The following is a 20719-nucleotide window of genomic DNA, read 5'->3' on the forward strand; positions in this document are numbered from 1 at the left end:
CATTCCATCCAAAAACCGAAGAATACACATTCTTTTCAAATGCACATGGAACATTCTCCAGGATTGATCACATATTAGGCCACAAAACAAGTCTCCATAAATTTAAGAAGATTGAAATAATACCAAGCATCTTTTCTGACCACAACGGTATGAACTAGAAATCAACTATAGGAAGAAAATCAGAAAAGCCATAAATACATGGAGATTAAACAAAATGCTACTGAACGACGACTGGGTTAACGAAGAAATCAAAGAAGAAATCAAAAAATACCTGGAGACAAATGAAAATGAAAATACGACATGCCAGAATTTATGGGATACAGCAAAAGCGGTTCTAAGAGGGAAGTTTATAGCGATACAGGCCTATCTCAACAAACAAGAAAAATCTCAAATAAGCAATCTAACAATGCACCTAAAGGAACTGGAAAAAGAAGAACAAACAAAGCCCAAAATCAGTAGAAGAAGGGAAATAATAAAAATCAGAGCAGAAATAAATGAAATAGAGACCAAAAAAACAATAGAAAAAATTAATAAAACCAAGAGCTGGTTCTTTGAAAAGGTAAACAAAATTGACAAACCTTTAGCTAGACTCACCAAGAAAAAAAGAGAGAAGGCACAAATAAGTAAAATCAGAAATGAAAGAGGAGAGGTTACAACAGACACCTCAGAAATACAAAAGATTATAAGAGAATACTATGAAAAGCTATATGCCAACCAATTCGACAATCTGGAAGAAATGGATAAATTCTTAGAATCATACAACCTTCCAAAACTGGATCAAGAAGAAGTAGAGAATTTGAATAGACCAATCACCAGTAAGGAGATCGAAACAGTAATCAAAAACCTCCCCAAAAATAAAAGTCCAGGACCAGACGGCTTCCCTGGTGAATTCTACCAAACATTCAAAGAAGACTTAATACCTATCCTTCTCAAACTCTTCCAAAAAATTGAGGAGGGGGGGAAGCTCCCTAACTCATTCTACAAAGCTGACATTACCCTGATACCAAAACCAGACAAGGACAACAAAAAAAAAAGAAAATTACAGGCCAATATCACTGATGAACATCGATGCAAAAATCCTCAACAAAATACTAGCAAATCGCATACAACAATACATTAAAAAGATTATACACCATGATCAAGTGGGATTTATTCCAGGTATGCAGGGATGGTTTAACATTCGCAAATCAATCAACATAATACACCACATTAATAAAATGAAGAACAAAAATCACATGATCATCTCAATAGATGCAGAGAAAGCATTTGACAAGATACAGCATCCATTTATGATAAAAACTCTGAATAAAATGGGTATAGAAGGAAAGTACCTCAACATAATAAAGACCGTAAATGGCAGACCCACAGCTAATATCATCCTCAATGGTGAAAAACTGAAAGCGATCCCTCTAAGAACAGGAACCAGACAAGGATGCCCACTGTCACCACTCCTATTTAACATAGTATTGGAAGTCCTAGCCAGAGCAATTAGGCAAGAGAAAGAAATAAAAGGGATCCAAATTGGAAAGAAAGAAGTGAAACTGTCACTATTTGCAGATGACATGATTTTATATATAGAAAACCCTAAAGAATCCACCAGAAAACTTTTAGAAGTAATAAACGAATATGGTAAAGTTGCAGGATACAAAATCAACATACAAAAATCAGTTGCATTTCTGTACACTAACAACGAAGTAGCAGAAAGAGAAATTAAGAATACCATCCCATTTACAATTGCAACAAAAAGAATAAAATACCTAGGAATAAACTTAACCAAAGAGGTGAAAGATCTGTACACCGAAAACTATAAAACATTTCTGAAAGAAATTGAAGAAGACACAAAGAAATGGAAAGATATTCCGTGCTCTTGGATTGGAAGAATTAACATAGTTAAGATGTCCATACTTCCTAAAGCCATCTATAGATTCAATACAATCCCTATCAAAGTTCCAACAATATTTTTCACAGAAATAGAACAAAGAATCCTAAAATTTATATGGAACAAGAAAAGACCCCGAATAGCTAAAGGAATCCTGAGAAAAAAGAACAAAGCTGGAGGTATCACACTCCCTGATTTCAAAATATACTACAAAGCTATAGTAACCAAAACAGCATGGTACTGGCACAAAAACAGACACACAGATCAATGGAATAGAATCGAAAGCCCAGAAATAAACCCACACATCTATGGACAGCTAATCTTCGACAAAGGAGCCAAGAACATACAATGGGGAAAAGAAAGTCTCTTCAACAAATGGTGTTGGGAAAACTGGATAGCCACATGCAAAAAAATGAAAGTAGACCCTTACCTTACACCATACACAAAAATTAACTCCAAATGGATTAAAGACTTGAATGTAAGACCTGAAACTATGAAACTTCTAGAAGAAAACATAGGCAGTTCGCTCTTCCACATCGGTCTTAGCAACATCTTTTCAAACACCACATCTGACCGGGCAAGAGAAACAATAGAAAAAATAAACAAATGGGACTACATCAAACTAAAAAGCTTCTGCACAGCAAAGGAAATCATCAACAAAACGAAAAGACAACCTAACAATTGGGAGAAGATATTTGCAAACCATACATCTGATAAGGGCTTAATCTCCAAAATATATAAAGAACTCATGCATCTCAACAACAAAAAAACTACCAACCCAATTAAAAAATGGGCAAAAGACCTGAACAGACATTTCTCCAAAGAAGATATACAGATGGCCAACAGACACATGAAAAGATGTTCAAAATCACTATCAGGGAAATGCAAATCAAAACTACAATGAGATATCACCTCACGCCCGTCGGAATGGCTATAATTAACAAGACAGGAAACAATATGTGTTGGAGAGGATGTGGAGAAAAGGGAACTCTCATACACTGCTGGTGGGAGTGCAAACTGGTGCAGCCACTATGGAAAACAGTATGGAGATTCCTCAAAAAATCAAGGATAGAACTACCATATGATCCAGCTATTCCACTGCTGGGTATTTATCCAAAGAACTTGAAAACACCAATTTGCAGAGGTGCATGCACCTCTGTGTTCATTGCAGCGTTACTCACAATAGCCAAGACTTGGAAGCAACCTAAGTGCCCATCAAGGGACGAATGGATAAAGAAGCTGTGGTATATATACACAATGGAATACTACTCAGCCATAAGAAACGATGAAATCCAGCCATTTGTGACAACATGGATGGACATTGAGGGTATAATGCAAAGTGAAATAAGTCAGAGGGAGAAGGTCAAATACCGTATGATTTCCTTCATTAAGTAGTAGATAATAACAACAATAAACAAACACATAGGGACAGAGAGTGGATTAGTGGTTACCAGAGGGGAAGGGGGGAGGGAGGAGGGTGAAAGGGATAATTCGGCACATGTGTGTGGTGATGGGTTGTAATTAGTATTTTGGTCGTGAACATGATGTAGTCCATGCAGAAATAGAAGTACAATGATGTACACCTGAAATTTTTACAATGTTATAAACCAATGTTACTGCAATAAACAAAAAATTAAAAAAAAAATTAAAAATAAAGGAAACTCAGAATCTGTATCTTATAGCTAATATGAGAAACATCTCTAAAATCCAAAATCTTTTAGTTTTGTAACTGAGGTTAAGGACTCTATTGGATTTATTTTGTGCCTCGCCTTCTATCATAGTACCTAATAAGTAGTGATTAAACAACTAGTAAATATACAAAAAATCTAAGAACAGGAAAAATATAAACAATATTATGTGAGATAGTAATTGCCAAATTTAAGAAGAAATTGTCTTCAAATACTTTCAAATTATATTTATATAACATGAAACCATCTAAAAAACAGAAACAGTATTAATTATGTTGGTATTTTAGTTGACTAATGTACAAATTATTTTTAAATGATTATTAAAATAGAGCCTCCATGAGATAATTCTTCAAAATACATACTTGCATGTGGTAAAATATAGTTGTGTAAAAATTTATTTTGAAATTTAGTCTAACTATCCTTGAAATTATTCTTAGTGAAGCCTTGCTGTATTTAGTTCGGAACAAGTCATTCTATGATGCAATGATCAAAATCATCCTACCTTTGTTGTTTGCTTCTGAATAAAAGTGATTTTTGGTGACATCTGCTATGTTTTTATACTTAGGAAAACAAATTTTGTTTTCTGAAGTCCATTTTACTCCAAGATTGCCTGTCCCTCCCATATATCTCACCACATAAAGAAAAATCTTTATACATATTTAAAAAAAAGAATATTTTTTCCAATGTATTTATCAACATGAGGCAAGTTTCTCTATTAAGAATCAAATCTATGAGGGAAAAATGACAAATTGTTTACATTTTCATCTGCTCTTATTAGGTTAAAAAATTAATTCTATGTTCTCTTTTAATTCCCCCAGCAATTTTGAAATAATATTTTTAGAAACATTTGTTTCAAATGAAGATTTGCATCAAGAAAAAATTTATTAGTATTAAATTATGGATAAAATTCAAAATGGCAATACGTTATTGGTTTTCTTTGTTTCTTATTGTCCTAAATTCTCTTTACTTCTGTGTCCCTTTTACTTTTTTATTTAAGTTAGAAAACCTAATGTAATATATATCTCATGTTTCCAAGAAGATGCAAAGATCATATTTGATACACAAGGAGGTTCAGATTTATGCAACAACAACAAAGAAAAAAGAACCAGGAGATACGAAGCATCAGACACATTTTTCAAGTTCTTCACAATAATAACTACTAAAATATTTTAAGAAATGTAGAAATACATCATCCTGATACATCTTAACCAGTTATATACTTGGAAATGGAAAAATGTTTCTGTTTCAACAGATCATTAGGAAATGAGAAATCACACACACACAGAAAAACTTAGAAAATGATACTGTATTTCCTATCTCCTAGTCTGAATAAGGAGCTAGAAAATAAGTAACTAGAGGTGACATTGAACACTTCTCACCTTGCTGCTGCTATGTTTCTTTTTGCTCACCGAGGGTGACCCTGGTTGCCCAGGGCTGGGAACAGAACTCGATCCTGCTGATGTAGGACCTGAATGAACGTGAGATCCTTTTTCAACGACAGACGACAGAACCAGTGGTGACTGCTGTAGTGAAACCTTCTGGAGCTCTGCTGCCAGCTGCTTAGGATCAACCCCTGGGGATTTCGCTTTATCCACTATAACAAAATGAAATGGCTTTACATGTTTCCCAGCTTCACAGGCACTTAATACTATGGAACTTATTTGTGTTCTAGATGACAAAGTCAAAATATTACTTACAAAACAAGCTAAATTTTTTAAAAGGTATCTATATCTAAAGAAGTGTAGACGGCTCAGCAAAGAGTGAAAGAATGCTGAATTTCAAAGGGAAATCGAGTTTCCCATTATAGCTTCAGAAAAATGTTTTTAATGTTTTATATACAGAATTGTATGAATGATAAAATATTCTATTTTATTCACTGGAATTTAATTTGTATGATTGGCTATTTTTCCTTCTCTAAATCTTACATATCTCTTTCTCTAAGGGGGAAACTTCAAAGAGTATATTTACATTTATAGTTGCATTAAAATTCTACACGCCTTGGTCTGTTCCATTTAGTGCAATAACCCAGACTGAATGCTGGCCTGTAGCACAGGAAGTGCTAAATAAATATTTGTTAAACAAAGGAATAGATGATATTTTTAATCTTATAATTGATCTAAATTTGTATACTATATTTGTTATCTGAGAAAGAGTTAAATCTATTTCATCATGTATTATGAAATTACATGTTGATTTTTATTTATTATAAAAATGCAATCAAAAGGTTCTGGCATAAGTATATCAAAACCAAGTTATGCTAAAAAGAATCGAATATTATCTAAAAATTATATAAAACCAAAAATAAATGGCTCCATGGATTACTTTGATGTGATGAATTTACTTTTAAAGAAGTAAAAATGTGAACTCACACAGAAAGAACTTCATATGAATTTCTTTAGTGGGTCTAACATGCAAATATGTTTCCCTAGACTTCTAAAAACATAGCTATGATGCTTTTGATTTTGTTTTCAAATACACAAATATATGAACACCTATCCATAACTTTATTTTTGCTTATATTGTTGTTTGTGTCTATATCTTCATTTACAGCTACATCTGCCGCTGCAACTACTTCTACTTCTTCACCTGCAGTTGAAAGCAGACTGCTTTCACCTACCAGCTTTTGGTGGTTCATGGAGTTCCAGGCACTGGGGATTTTCAGAATCCGACAGCATATTGAGGTCCCTAAAAATTAAAGCAAAAAAACTAAGAAAGACATTGAGGAAGCTTGAGACAAAAGGCCCTTTATTCCAACTACCCTGATTATTTTTTTCAGTAGGTAAATGAGAAGTGGTTAATGATAGAAAGCAATTTCAAAGCATGCTCACCCTTCTAACCAAATACATATTTGCAATGCTGTTAAAAGTCAGCTGATAAAAATGATTATTTAAGGTGAAATCTTTATGGATTAAATGTAAGTTCATTTTGAAATGCTATACACATCTATGAAATCTAAATGGGTTCAGGCTTTCATTTAAATGAAGCATGTTTTAATAAAAGCATGAAAGGGGAGAGCTATTGACATAATCAGAACCAAAATTAGCTGAATTCTTTCTATGCTTTAGACTTTGATTCTCACAAGAAATCTATAAAGCTTGTATTCACTTTATTTTCTAATTACAGAAAATCTTGCTGACTGGCAAAGGTTCCACCTTAACAATTTTAAATTAAAAGAGCCATGAATAGCCAAAAAATGGAAACAAAAAGATGGGGAAAAACTCACAGTCTTACACATATTTCTGCTTCCCCACTTTGCTGACTAATGATACTCTGCACTTCTTCATATGTTTTAGAAGTTAAAGGAATTCCATTCCATTCCAATACTTGCATCCCTAAAAAGACAAATTCAATTATAAAATAAAATATGTATGCTATTTCTAGTCTGGGTCCACAGGGCATAGAAGACATTGCTTTGCACTCAAAAACCAACGCAGCACACCATTTCAGAGAACATCAGTTCAAAGTTCTCCGAAGCATTAATACCGAAACTATATGTAGTTTGATCTCGTCAACTTACCTGAACACATAAAATGTATCTGATACAACATGCAAAATGTTGCTTTTGAAAATCTATTAAACATTATCAAACACATGCATTTTGTTCATACTGTTATAAAGAAAACATTATTGAATATATATTCATTAGACCAATTTTGTGTAGGAAAAAATAACCACCACCACCAATATAATTTTTCCATGGGGACAAGCAACTAGAAGAGTGTAAAATTCCATGTTCTATCGTGGAATGAGAGTAGTGGAAAAAAGTAGAAACAAGGATTTTGTTGTGAAGCTCCTCTTAAGAAACTGTTAGAGCTTCAACTTTGCTCAGATAAAACGGATTTCCACTTTGTGTCTTTTTCTTCACTGCATGTAAGACATTCCTGAATGGAAGAAGCAGGAATGTCACAGAGAAGGTAGCTTTATGGGTAGGTGACTTGTGCAGTAGTTCAAGGCCCTGTGCTCAGGAGGGCCCCATGCTTCGTTTAATGCTTTGGTGTTATTACCTTAAAATTCTTAATAATGTTTGAACACAGAGCCCTACATCTTCATTTTGCACTGAGTCCTGTAAATTATGTTACGGGATTGGCTATAGGGCATTTCATGTTTCCTCTCTATCTAGAAAGATAATTTTCATATTAAAAAAGTAGTTATAATTAATATTTCAACATTTTACATTTAGTTTCTTTGGTCCATTTTATATGAGCTGTCAAAATAATTTAGGGGGGTATATTTGGCAGGAATCACATAGTTCTAATATGTGGCTATGTGAGCTGGATATAAATTAGATAAAACCATCCAAAGTTACAGTGCCCAAATATTTGTGAATGCTACCACCTTTACCTGAAAAAAAAAAAAGCTGTATGCCATAACTAAAGCTATAATTTAAATAAAAAGAAATACGTGTTGAACAATTAGGTTTTCAATGAGCTTCACAGATGCCCATGTGAAATTCCTTATTGCTCACCATTGTCTTCACAGGAAATTCTAAACATGGCACGACTGAGTCTTTAAAAGTTTTAATGAATTTGATATACCTTGGAAAGCATATTCCCGGTTGCAAACAAGTAAGGGAAATGCTTTTACTACAGTGAAATGGCAAAAGAAATCCATAAAAATGCCCACAATAACACAAACAAAAATGACTTTTCTATAACTTACTCCAAGCAAACTTTATCTTCAGATGGGCCTTAGGTTTATTTCAACAATCCCAGGCTGTTGTACACATAAAATGAGAAAATTACATAAAAGACAGTGATAATACCACTAAAGAAAAATTTAGCACATTGAAAGAGGGAAAGCACACTGAAAAACACTTTTTTTTTAGTCAGGAGAAAGAGTACATTTATGAACAGATGATTTTGAATTGGAACAAATTAATGGTGTTATAATTCAGAAATTGCATTGTCACTTTTCTGCAGGAGCATATTTTATGAAAAGAAATATCTGTACAATCTTCATGCTTTTTCTGATGGATTTACCTGCTCATTTTTTACATCTCAAAATAAAGGGGCAAATTTACAAAACATAATTATCCAGTGAAATGAAAAATGTTTCTAGTCATAAAAAAAGGAAAACTATTTAGAATTATTAATAAAATTGCTGAAAAAAATATACAGATAACTAGGGTCTTGCCTGGATATGTACCTGAGACCATGAACCACATGATCTGCTCTGTCCCGTGATACACCAGCTGAACTTCTTTTCCCCTCCCTCAGTTTCCCACCAGAGTTGGTGCAGTACTGCAGTTCAAAAGTTTTTGCCAGTTCTTTTATCTGGGCTTGTTTCCAATGGTGACTATCAGATACTACAGGGAATGTGACTAAACACAGTCATTTAATAACAACTCCCCTTTCCATTGCCTCTCGAACGTCCTACAAATCCTACAAGAACCACACTAAAATAACAAAGTGAGTATGCAAACCACTCCTTATTAATTCATAAGATGGTTTTAGTAGTTGTGAGAATTATGATGTGATTTCAAATATGATATATATTTTTTGTTTTTGTGAGCAAGATCTGCCCTGAGCTAAGATTCATTGCCAATCCTCCTCTTTTTGTTGCTGAGGAAGACTGGCCCTGGGCTATCATCCATGTCCATCTTCCTCTGCTTTATATGGGACGCCGCCACAGCATGGCTTGACAAGCGATGCATCGGTCTGCACCTGGGATCTGAACCCGCAAACCCTGGGCCGCTGAAGTGGAGTGTGCGAACTTAACCACTATGCCACCGGACCGGCCCCCAAACACGATATTTTTAAAAAATATTTGTTAATTGTAAACTCCTATAAACTCTTTTAAAATGCACACAAAAATTTGTTGAAAATGATCATACTACATGCAAGTTCACTAAAGTAGTATTTTATCATTTAATTCATTTCAATGTAAGCATATTCAATCTTAAGATAACTTTTTACTCTGATTTTGTTTTAGAAATAATTCCCGGAAGATAGTGTATACATGAATGGTTATATCTATTATTTAGTATTATGAACAAAAATTTATATTTTCTTATATTTAAATTATATCAACATGCATGTTAACCGTTCAAGTTTGAGATTGTAGAGATGATACGTCAATTATAGCCCTAGAAAGTGCCTATTCTAATAGCTTCTAATAGGAAAACTAAGATAATTTGAATTTTTGCTGAATGTGCAATAGTAAAGAGAATTTGCTGCTCAAAATCTTATGCATAATAGGTTATTAAAAAACAAAAAAAGACCATAATCAGGCAATTTTTGAATTTTAAAAAATCAGTCAACATAAAACATTGTCAAATATGTGTTTTTATAACTTCTGGGATTACTTAATTTTGTATGCTCTTCAAACTAGCAAAAGCTATTCTTATCTTTATAATATACAATTTCATGTGTGTTATTTCTTTGTGTATATTTAATATTTACCATTACTTCAAAAACATGTAATGGATTAAAATTATTGAGTTAACAGTTGAAATCTTATAGGTTACTGTATATCCAAACATATATCACACAAAAGCTCATGACTTTTATTTATTTATTCCACAAATATTTTTTCAGAACCTAGTATGTGGCAGGCACTACACAATTCATCACCTTTGTGATGATCATCACCTATGTGTCTAATATTTTATGCTTTTATAAAAATTAACAAAACATGATACTCTGTTAGAAAAAAACAGCAATATCTTGGCAATTAGTAAAATGAAGATGAGACAGAGAAGGTAATTCAAAAGTGTTGTAGGTATATGACTAAAAGGCCAGACTCATTATGATTAGAAAGTGCAAATTAAAGCAATAATGACATATTACTTAACTCTCATCATATCGCAAAAAGTTTGAAAGCCAGAAAATACTGTGTTTACCAAGATGTGGGATTAGTGGACCTTGACTTCAAAGGAGATTATACTTGTTAGATGGTTGTTCAACTTTATCCCCATTCTATGATGTGAGAATATTAAGACTATGTCAGGATGAAAAAGAAAACAACTGCTTGTTTACAATTTATAAACATGTAATTATTTTATGAGAATGCAGATAAGTGCAACCACTCTGGAGGGCAAAGTGGCAGAACATCATTAAATTAAGCACATGTACACCCCATGACTCAGAAATCTTCTTCTTGATTGTCTATTTGTGAGGAGCTGGTGGTATCAGGAGAAATGGACAATGAATATATAGTAAATGCTCATGTGGAAACACTCGGCAGAGGTTGCAGGCAACAGACCAGATTAGGTGTTAACACCAAAGGTGGATCCATCTTAAAATCATTTGTTAAGTAAACACAAGTGAGACACAGGATCTGATCTATAGGGCAATGATATTTATGTGCATTAAAATGATATTCACACAAATTGACATTATATATTTTACAAATAAATAACAGATATCACATAAATTATAATAGTTGCTGCTGGAGGGAAAAAGGGAATAGGAAAAGGAAATAAGACAAAAGAAAATGAACGAGTTAATAAATGAATGAATAAACAAACAAAAAAACCACACACACTGAAGAGGGGACCTTACGTGAACCACTGAGGCTAGAGTGCTATGAAATGAGAATCTGATGTAGCTGGGGTGAAAAACATAAAACAAACCCAAACTTAATTAACAATATATATGCATATAATAAATTATTTGTAATTTTATCCACTCTTCTTATTAACCATGACTATAGACTAATTTCCTAAATTTGGACACCCGCTCTCAAGAGTCCTTTATAAACTAGCAGCAGCAGCTGAGACTCAGCTGAATTGATCGTCTGCCCTGGCTTTCTAGATAGCAAACAAACTCTGCAAGTGAGTTTCAGGGGTCTAATACACTGTCCACATCAGTTATATTAAATACTCATTCATTTTCAAGTTAGGCTGTGTTAATACAAGGGAAACACATAAATAGATAGATTGATTTTATTCTTTTTTATATTTTACAATTTTAACCTATTCATACGTTAACATGAAGGAAGGAAAGAAAGAAGGGTGGAAAAGAGGAAAAGGAGCAAAGAATGGAGGGAGAGAATCCTTGGCAAAGGAAAAAAATGGTGTTTCAATAGTGTCCTGCTCATTTACAAGACAAAAGAGACGCCAGCAATCATGATAAGATATTCAAAACCTAGATATATTTTCCTGAGGAAACTCATCTACAAGCATAAAATCTTAAGGTTGAAAAGTATCTTGTTGAAGAGCTAATCTCATAATAATGTTGCCATTTTTGTCATTGTCATTATTATTGCTATTATTTTTACTCTTAGAACCCACAGTTCAAACAAAACTTAAAATAGAGCCTCAGTATACAAAATATATAAAAATGGAGCCACTTTCACTGAAGCAGGCCCCATCTACCAGCTTTCCTTCCCCTCATTCTCCAGTTCCCACTCTATGCGTACTCTTAGATACTTGCAGGGAACCCTAAGATTCCCTGATCCACCTGAGTAAGTTATAAGTTTGAAATGACCTCACAACTTGAATAGGGCATAAGAACAATTTCCATTAACTAGGAGACCGTCTCTAGAGATACACTGGAAGGAAGATAATCTGAATTTCATTTTATTGAAAAGGAGTCTGAATTGCTAAAAAAGACTACAATAAAATGTTTCATTTTTATTTATTTATTTATTTATTTTTTGGTGAGGAATATTACCCCTGAACTAACATCTGAGCCAGTCTTCCTCTATTTTGTATGTGGGTCATCACCTTAGCATGGCTGATGAGTAGTGTCTGCCCATGCCCGGGATCCAGACCCGCGAACCCAGGCCAACAAAGGGGAGCACGCTGAACTTAACCGTTACACCACGGGGCCAGCCCCTGTAATTGTTTTTTTACCCAATAATTCTAGTAATGCTTTCAAATAGAACAGAGTGTGTGTGTGTGTGTGCGTGTTTGTATGTGTGTCTGATATGTAGCATTAAAAAAATTAAATCTTTCAATAAAGACCATATGCACTGTTTTCAGAAAGATAAATATTTTATCTATCAGAAATTTGTTTTATGAACCAATGTGCTGCTAGTAGTTGACTATTGATACTTTCTCTTCCCCATAATCAAATTCCATTCACATTGAGCTTGAATATTTACCAACTGTCGTGACCTTCAGCAAGTAGGTTAATCCACCATCGATGGCTTCCTCAAGGGAGATTATACTTGCTAGATCACTGTTTCAGTTAATTTCTACTCTATGATGCGGAGAATACAATGACTATGACAGAATGAAAAACAAAACAACTGTGTGTTTACAATTTATGAAAATAAAAGTTTTGAGCTGCAGGTTTACATGAGAAATTTAACAAATGTTTTAGAATTCTGAAATTTCCATATTGTTTTTAATTATTTTTCTTACCTACAATTTTTCCTTCCATATATACTAAAACTTTCAAGCATAGAATTACGTCATCTAATTTTTCTGTTTTGCATCCCCCACATTTTCTCACTGCCCTTAGTGGCAGTGGTTCAGGTTCTTCTGTCGGGTCCTGGCTCCCCAGGGCTCCTGTGGCATCTCTCGACCTGGTTTATCTTCTCTGGGCATTGCTACATTTGTTCCTGGATAGTTAACTCAGGGGTTGGAACATCCAATCTGCAGTCTGAATCTAAGTTTGGCTTAAATTTACAGGCCAAACAGACAAAATACCTACTGCTAATAACATTTAAACTCAAAGTTGCTTTCGATCCAAAATATCAAAATTTTACTCTATTAAAATACACATTTTAAAAATATTTGATATATCACAATTTCTTCTCTTCGTAGTATAAAGATAATAGAATTAAACTCATTAGAATTTTTAATGTAAATTTTATAAATACATATTCTTCCAAATTTCAGTAGTTATTAAACGTACATCTATAGAAGATTTGTGGTAAATTTACACTTTTTTGCTTTAAGCTATTGGATATTTTACATTGAGTAAACACAAGCCCAATATAAATGAAACAGATTGTTAATCAAAAGTATATGCTATGATAATATACTCTATTTCCATCCTTGGACAGACTATTGACAAGAGTTCTATAGAGAAATGTTATACAGCTTGGATATATTTTCAAATAGCTCAGAATTGGAGAAGTTAAATTCCATATTTGAAACTGTCATTAATTTGGGGTGTAATCTTGAGCAATTCACTCTCCATGTTTCTTCTTTCATTCAGTTTTTGCGAAGAACAAGCAATTAAAATCAGCAAAGTATGGCCTGCATATATAAATTCTCAAATGAAATTAATTTACATTTTAAAAACTTCACACAACATTTTGAATAGAAAAGTATTAAGAAATACCAAAGACTACAGTTGAACTGAGTTTACCCAAACTTCTTTTCTGGGCCTGAGTACACTGAAAGTAGTTAGTATCAATGACTTGTACACTCACAGATCTACAATAGATTTAGCTTCAAGCATAAAAAAATAAATGTAAAGTGAAAAAAAAATAGATTATCACATATTTTGCAGAATTAATGGTGAACAATAAAAAGTTCATTGAAGGAGGATTACATGAATCAAACGTATTGTAAAAGTACATCACAACTATTTTATACACTTGTTATAAAGCAAGCAAGATCCTTGTAGATTCTCTAGTTTTAGTCTTTTATACAATATATTAGAAAAGTGAAACAGGAGGTGACAACTTTTCTAACATCACACAGTACAGAAATATGAACTCCATCTAACTGTCTATCAGGCCAACGTTAGTATCAGTAAATAGGAGAACTCATTCAACTTATGCCAACTAAACTTACATCCTAGTCCGCCTGAATATTCACAATGTCCAAACGTAAAATCTAGCACAAAGAAAATATAAATGATTTATAATTTCATCTTAATTATAATAAAGATAATTTAGAAACTGTATTAATTATCTATATGACAATATAGATATTATTTATGAAGACTTGGGCATATAAAAGTTGAAGACATTACTGAACATACAGAAAGTTGTGGAATATATCATTTTACATTACAATTTTATTGTAAACAATGACAATTAGAAATGAAAAAAAGCTAATCCACTTTCTCATCTCTTTTCTCCACTCCACTCCCAGAAAAAAAGCCAATACCACATTTCTATAGGCACATTGATGGAAAATTATGCTGAGCACTGCTGGAAGGGAAAATAATGTAGGAGGATTGCTCAATGTCACTGATCATCAGGAAAATGCAAAACAAAACCACAATGAGATATCCTCTCACATCTGTTAGGATGACTATTGTTCAAAAAAACAAAAGGTAACAAGTGCTGGTGAGGAGGTGAAGAAATTGGAACCCTTGTACTCTGTCGGTTGGAATGCACAATAGTACAGCCACTATTGAAAACAGTATGAAGTTTCCTAAAGATTAAAAATAGAATTACCACACGATCTAACAATCTCATTTCTGGGTATTTATCCAAGGGAATTGAAATCAGGATCTCAAAGAGATAGTAGCACTCCCATGTTCATTGCAGTGCTATGCATAACAGCCAAAATATGGAAATAACCTAAATATCCATTGACAGATGCATAGATGAAGAAAATGTGGTTTATACATAGAGTGGAATATTATTCAGCCTTTAAAAAGGAAGAAATCTTGTAATGTGAGACAACATGAATGAACCTTGAGGACATTATGCTAAGTGAAATAATCCAGTCACAGAAGGACAAATCACATGATTCCTTTTATATGAGGTATAAAATAGTCAAACTCATAGAAGCAAAGAATAGAATGGTGGTTACCAGGGGCTGGGGTAGGGAGAATTGAGTTTATAATTAACTTGTATAAAATTTCAGTTATGCAAGACAAATAAGTTTTAGATGTCTGATAAACAATATTGTCCTGTAGATAACAATACTGTATTGTACATTTAAAAATCTGGGAAGGGGATAGATCTCATGTTAAGAGTACTAACCACAATTTAAAATAAAAAGGAGAAATAGAATCTGGGATGGATGAGAGGAATGGAAGGTGCAGAGCCACTCTATGGAGGAGCTATCCAGCTATCCCCCAACAATGATGGTTGGAGGTTGCAAAGGTAGTAGGGGCCAGCATCCTGCTCACTCTTATTGTTCAGGGAAGATGGCATTATCTCAAAGAAAAATTTCTGTGGGGCACCATTAGAAAATTTGACCCTAGATTCAGTGGCTCAACCTAGGCAGAACTACTCTCATGAAAACTTGGTCACAATTAAGGGACCCACCCACTCTCCAGGAAGTGTGCTGCCTTGGACATTGCTCTCTCAGTGGCGTGGATCAATGTACAGGGCCTCAACTCCCAGCGTTCAAGAATGCGTAGGGCCCTCACCGGGAATTTCCCCAGTGCTTGTAGGGCAGGAAACATCAAATAATGAATGAGATTCAATTTCTCACCAAGAGAATAAGGGAAGATTGCAACTGATTACATTTAATACAGAAAAAAAGTAATGTGTTTCTTGCACTCCACTATGGCTGTTGCAAATTCGTGTCTTTTAAACAGAGTTAAGGTAAAGAGGGGAATATAATTGGCCACGATTTGTGGTCCAACTTGAAGAAGATTATCATAATAGTATTCTGTTTCTAATCACTATGACCACTAAAATAATCTAGTATTCCAGTCCAATATTTCCTGGAAGGATTGATATAGATCCCAAAGTCACTCTACAGCTACAGTTTAGGGTGTTTAGAATTAGATGTGCTATTTGAAACAGACTAAAACAGAATGTGGTTGAATAAAGTAAGAGAAGGGGCAAGGGTAGATTAGCAAAATTTTATTCATCCCAAGAAAATAATATAACGTAGAGATATCCAATGATAGGTATGTGATGTCATCATCTCATTCGAAATATATTGCAGCTCATAAATTTATAAACTTTTCTTAGTTTAATTTCCCAATTCATTTTATTAAAATACCTAGGATGGACGTTTTTTATTGACTTTCTAATTAAATGGTGTTAACAAATTAATACCATGAAATCTGAAGAATACCACGACCACCTAACAGTAACAGACTAATCCAAAATGCACTCATGATTATATGGACATACATAGTTAATTGAATGGACATCAGAAGCTGGGGTAAATGACACAATTGTGCACGAGAAATGCTTGTCTTAACTATTGCTTCCTCTGCTTTAAGTATCTCTAGTGAACCATTAAGGATTTTAACTTTAATCATGTTCTTAACCTTCTTTGAAGCTCATGTATTCTGTGCTATTCCTTTTTAAATGTTATTTAAACGTATCCCACTACTCAGACAATAGATTTTAACCAAAAATATTGTCACTTTATACTAGAAAACGTGTTTCCTAATAAATACAGGAGCTATCTGAACCAGTGGCAAAATCATCGTTGTCATCATCATCATCATCACTACCACCACCATCATCATCATCATCATCATCACCGTCATCGTAGTCACCAACAACATCATCATCATCACCACCACCACCACCATCATCATCATCACCATCAAAATCATCATCACCATCATCATCTCCACTGAGCATATATATAAGGACAATATAAACTCCATTTCATAACAATATTTGACAGATAAAATGTGCAGAACTTTGATTACTGAGTTGAAACTTTAAATCATGCATTAAATCAGACAAAAATGAAATTATATTTCTGAAAAGGAAAGCTGCGAAAAGAAATCTCTCAATCAAAATTTAAAAGCAAAAGGTAAATTGGAATATACTTATAGTATAAGAAAATAATATGTTTCTTTTGATAAAGGAGAGAATTTTTATCATAACCTAAGGACTCATCACTAGAAATATTACAACATGGTCAATTGCTGTGCATAAAACAAGTTAATTAAGTTTTTATATTTTACTTATTTTTGAGCCAAAGACTATATAATTATTATGAATGATATAATTAAAATTAAAAAGGTGAACTTTTAATGCACAAATTTTTCATCATTTGAAGAGTCAAAGGATATAAATAAAATAGAGAAGCCATTTCAAACAATAAAGAATCAAGAACCATTTTGTCATCCTGAGAGAATCTTTAAAGAAATAAAATGAATTATGTGTTATTTCATAAAAAGTGCCAATATTCTATTTTTCACATCACAAAGAAGAATTAACAAATAATTCTCTTTGGCTTGATAGATGTTCAATAAATAAATATCATTTGATGTTATAATTCCATTCAAAAAGTTCTCAATCACTTTTAATAAATACAATGTAATTTCAATATATAAATTATAGTGTACACAACATAGTACAATAACTGTTTTTTCCATTGAAAAACCAGAACTGTCTAAGAAGACAGCAGTTTAATAGCAATATCTGTCAACATATATAGAACATAACTCAACTATTTTCCTTCCAGCTCTCTAAAACTCACGTAGAGAAATTATTTCCCATAACTTATAAGCAAACATGAATACAACCATAAAAAAATAATGGCAATATATTCTAGACGAATTACAAAGGACTTTCATATGAATATAATCTGATTATAAGAAATCTTTTTGATTAAAAGAAATAAAATTAGACCCATTTCACTGTGCTAATAGTACCAATACATGACTGTTCTTTTTTCACAAAGTTATTTTGCCCACTTTTTCTCATTTTATCTTTATAGAAATCCAGTAAAATAGGTAGGGTAAATGTAACTATCCCTAATTTCACAGATGTGAAACCTCAGCTTTAGAAATCATATTTAGTAGCAGTTCAAAAAGCCAGGTCTCCGGATCCCTCATCTAAGTTCAGGAATATTGGCATTCTAAGGGCTTCTTTTCTCTTTAAGACACACAGAATATCTTATTATAAAATTTTGGCTATTTGAATAGCTAATATCTTAGAATTAAGTGCATAAGCAATATAAATAAATGTATTTAATTATGATAAAACTAACCACATCAAGTCCACAAATATTTAGTGAGTGTGTGCCAAAGAAAGGACTAGATTCTGGGTCACTAATATCAATCAGTTATGATTTCTGACATGATTTCTCCTACTAGGGTGTAGGAACCTCGTGAAGAAATGCTCTCAGAAGGTAAACGTGATTGCGCCTCCAGGATTAGAAGACCCCAATGGGGCTGGTGGGTGGGTCACTGAGAAGCAAGAGTGGGGACAGATGAGGATGAGTTTGAACGGATTGGCGTATGTCATGAAAGGCCTGGTAGGTCACATTGAACTCAGGCTTAATTCATTTGATAACATAAGACATAAGAGGAAAGGTTTACAATGACCAAATTGTCTTTTTAACAAAATTCTGCAGTTTGAAGAGAGTGTATGCCTTTCTTCCCTTATGTTGCTCCCATTTTCAGCAAGTTAGTGTGAGTTTCATGTTTTCTCTGTATTTTGTACATATTTCTCCTATTACACTCAATACTCTTTATTTTAAATTATTAATTTGTGTAATTGTCTCCACAGCTGTCCTGTGAATTTCCATATCCATATATGCTTATGTTTGCTGCATGAACAAATGAAGGCAGAGATAGACTAGAAGCTGGAACACTGGTTAAGAAGACAGAAATTCAAGACAGCAACTGATTATACACTTTTACATTTAATGTTATTTTCAGAAAATACTGTCATGATGAAAAAATGAGATTGCTGAGAATAAGTTATTCTCCCCCCCCCCCCCAAATCCCAAGCAGATAGTTGTATGTCATAGATGCACATCCTTCTAGCTGCTGTATGTGGGACGCGGCCTCATGGCCGGAGAAGCGGTGCGTCGGTGCGCACCCGGGGTCGAACCCCGGGCCGCCAGCAGCGGAGTGCCCGCACTTAACCGCTAAGCCACGGGGCCGGCCCAAGTTATTCTAATCAATATAATATTCAAATCCACCTTTTCAAAGTTCATTAATGCAAACTATCTAAGCACTATAAAATAGTGAGAGTTTATTCATTTTTCTTCCTCCCAAATACTTAAGGTGATACTGACAGAGAAATAATTTTCATATATAAAGAAGTATTACAGAGTGATTTTCCATCATAAACATTCAAAACTGTGGCCCTTGGCCATCTTTTGTCTTACTGAGATGCAAACTGCAAATGATAAGAATAAAAAATATCTGAACCATCACCTGTAGAACCACACAAATATACATGTAAGTTTTATGATTTCTATTAAAAATATGTATTTATTATATTAGCAGAAAACAAGATTTAAGACTTGGATATTAAATACTCTGTAGGTTTGTTATATTATGCAGGGATTTAAGTAGTTCAAAAATGGTGGAGTGACTTTTGGCTTACTAAATTTGAATACTATTTACAGGAACAAATAACATATTGAGGTCATTTCCATTGAGCTGAAATTTAACATACACGTTGTATTGACATTTAAATATACATGATATAGTCATTTATCACCACATTCCCCGTTCCTACCTTGGTCTAGACGCAACATCTCACACCTGGGTTATTTCTATAGCTTCCAAACTGCTCTCCATTTTTCTACCCTTTACTCCTTCAAACTATTCTAGTTACAGCAGTCAGAGGGATTCTATATAAATGTAAGTCAGCTTGTGTCAGCCCAGTGGCTTCTCATCTTACACTAGTATAAGCTCTTAGAAATTACCTGAAAGTTACCTGGAATTCTTTAGGATGGGAGGAGGCATATCTGTAAGCTCCACTAGTTCTAATGTATGCAGAATCAACCAATGTATTCTGCATTTCTATATTTGTCTCACTGAAATTAAAAGAAAACATACATCGCCAAAAAAACAAAAAGTCATTAAAGAAAAGGATTTTCTTTCCTTAAAGGTATCTTTCTCCTAGTTCTTCAGATTTATTTTATATTTTATTCATTCAGACCCTGATCAAACTTTTCCTCCACAATGAATATCTTCTATTCACTGCCTCCCTAGGCTGTAGGCATCTTGAAAGCAAGGTCGAATCATATCATTCTATATCATTCTAAGATATACCTGTACAGAGTAGTTACTGAATAAATGTTTTGATCCATTTGCATTCCTCATTATTTCCAGTATTCCTAATATTCTTACCTCCACTCCTTCACAACACTCTTCTCTCTGAATTCCCTGTTTATCACCTCCATCTGCCTTTTCTGTATGTTACTACTGCACAGCAGTAAGTTCTTATAATTCTGCATTAAAGTACCTCAATATCCTTCCCCAATAAGAAACACCATCTCCCATGTTCATAGCAGCATTATTTACAATAACCAAGACATGGAAACAACCTAAGTATCCATCGATGGATGAATGGATAAAGACGATGTAGTATATATATGCAATGAAATATTATTCAGCCATAGAAA

At 33.6% G+C, this 20719-nt stretch overlaps 1 protein-coding gene across 1 annotated transcript in view; it reads right to left on the bottom strand.

Annotated features, from left to right (window-relative positions):
* Positions 1–20719, bottom strand: part of PCLO (piccolo presynaptic cytomatrix protein) — a 397054-nt gene that overhangs the window by 93280 nt on the left and 283055 nt on the right. Inside the window, exons 11-13 of the mRNA XM_058524613.1 lie at positions 6791–6899; positions 6185–6252; positions 4947–5161 (exon numbers count right to left, since the gene is read on the bottom strand). Of these exons, the coding sequence (XP_058380596.1) occupies positions 4947–5161; positions 6185–6252; positions 6791–6899 (392 nt within the window). The remainder of the gene's footprint in view (positions 1–4946; positions 5162–6184; positions 6253–6790; positions 6900–20719) is intronic.

The sequence above is a fragment of the Diceros bicornis genome, chromosome 3, assembly GCF_020826845.1.
Source record: "Diceros bicornis minor isolate mBicDic1 chromosome 3, mDicBic1.mat.cur, whole genome shotgun sequence".
Lineage (NCBI taxonomy): Eukaryota > Metazoa > Chordata > Mammalia > Perissodactyla > Rhinocerotidae > Diceros > Diceros bicornis.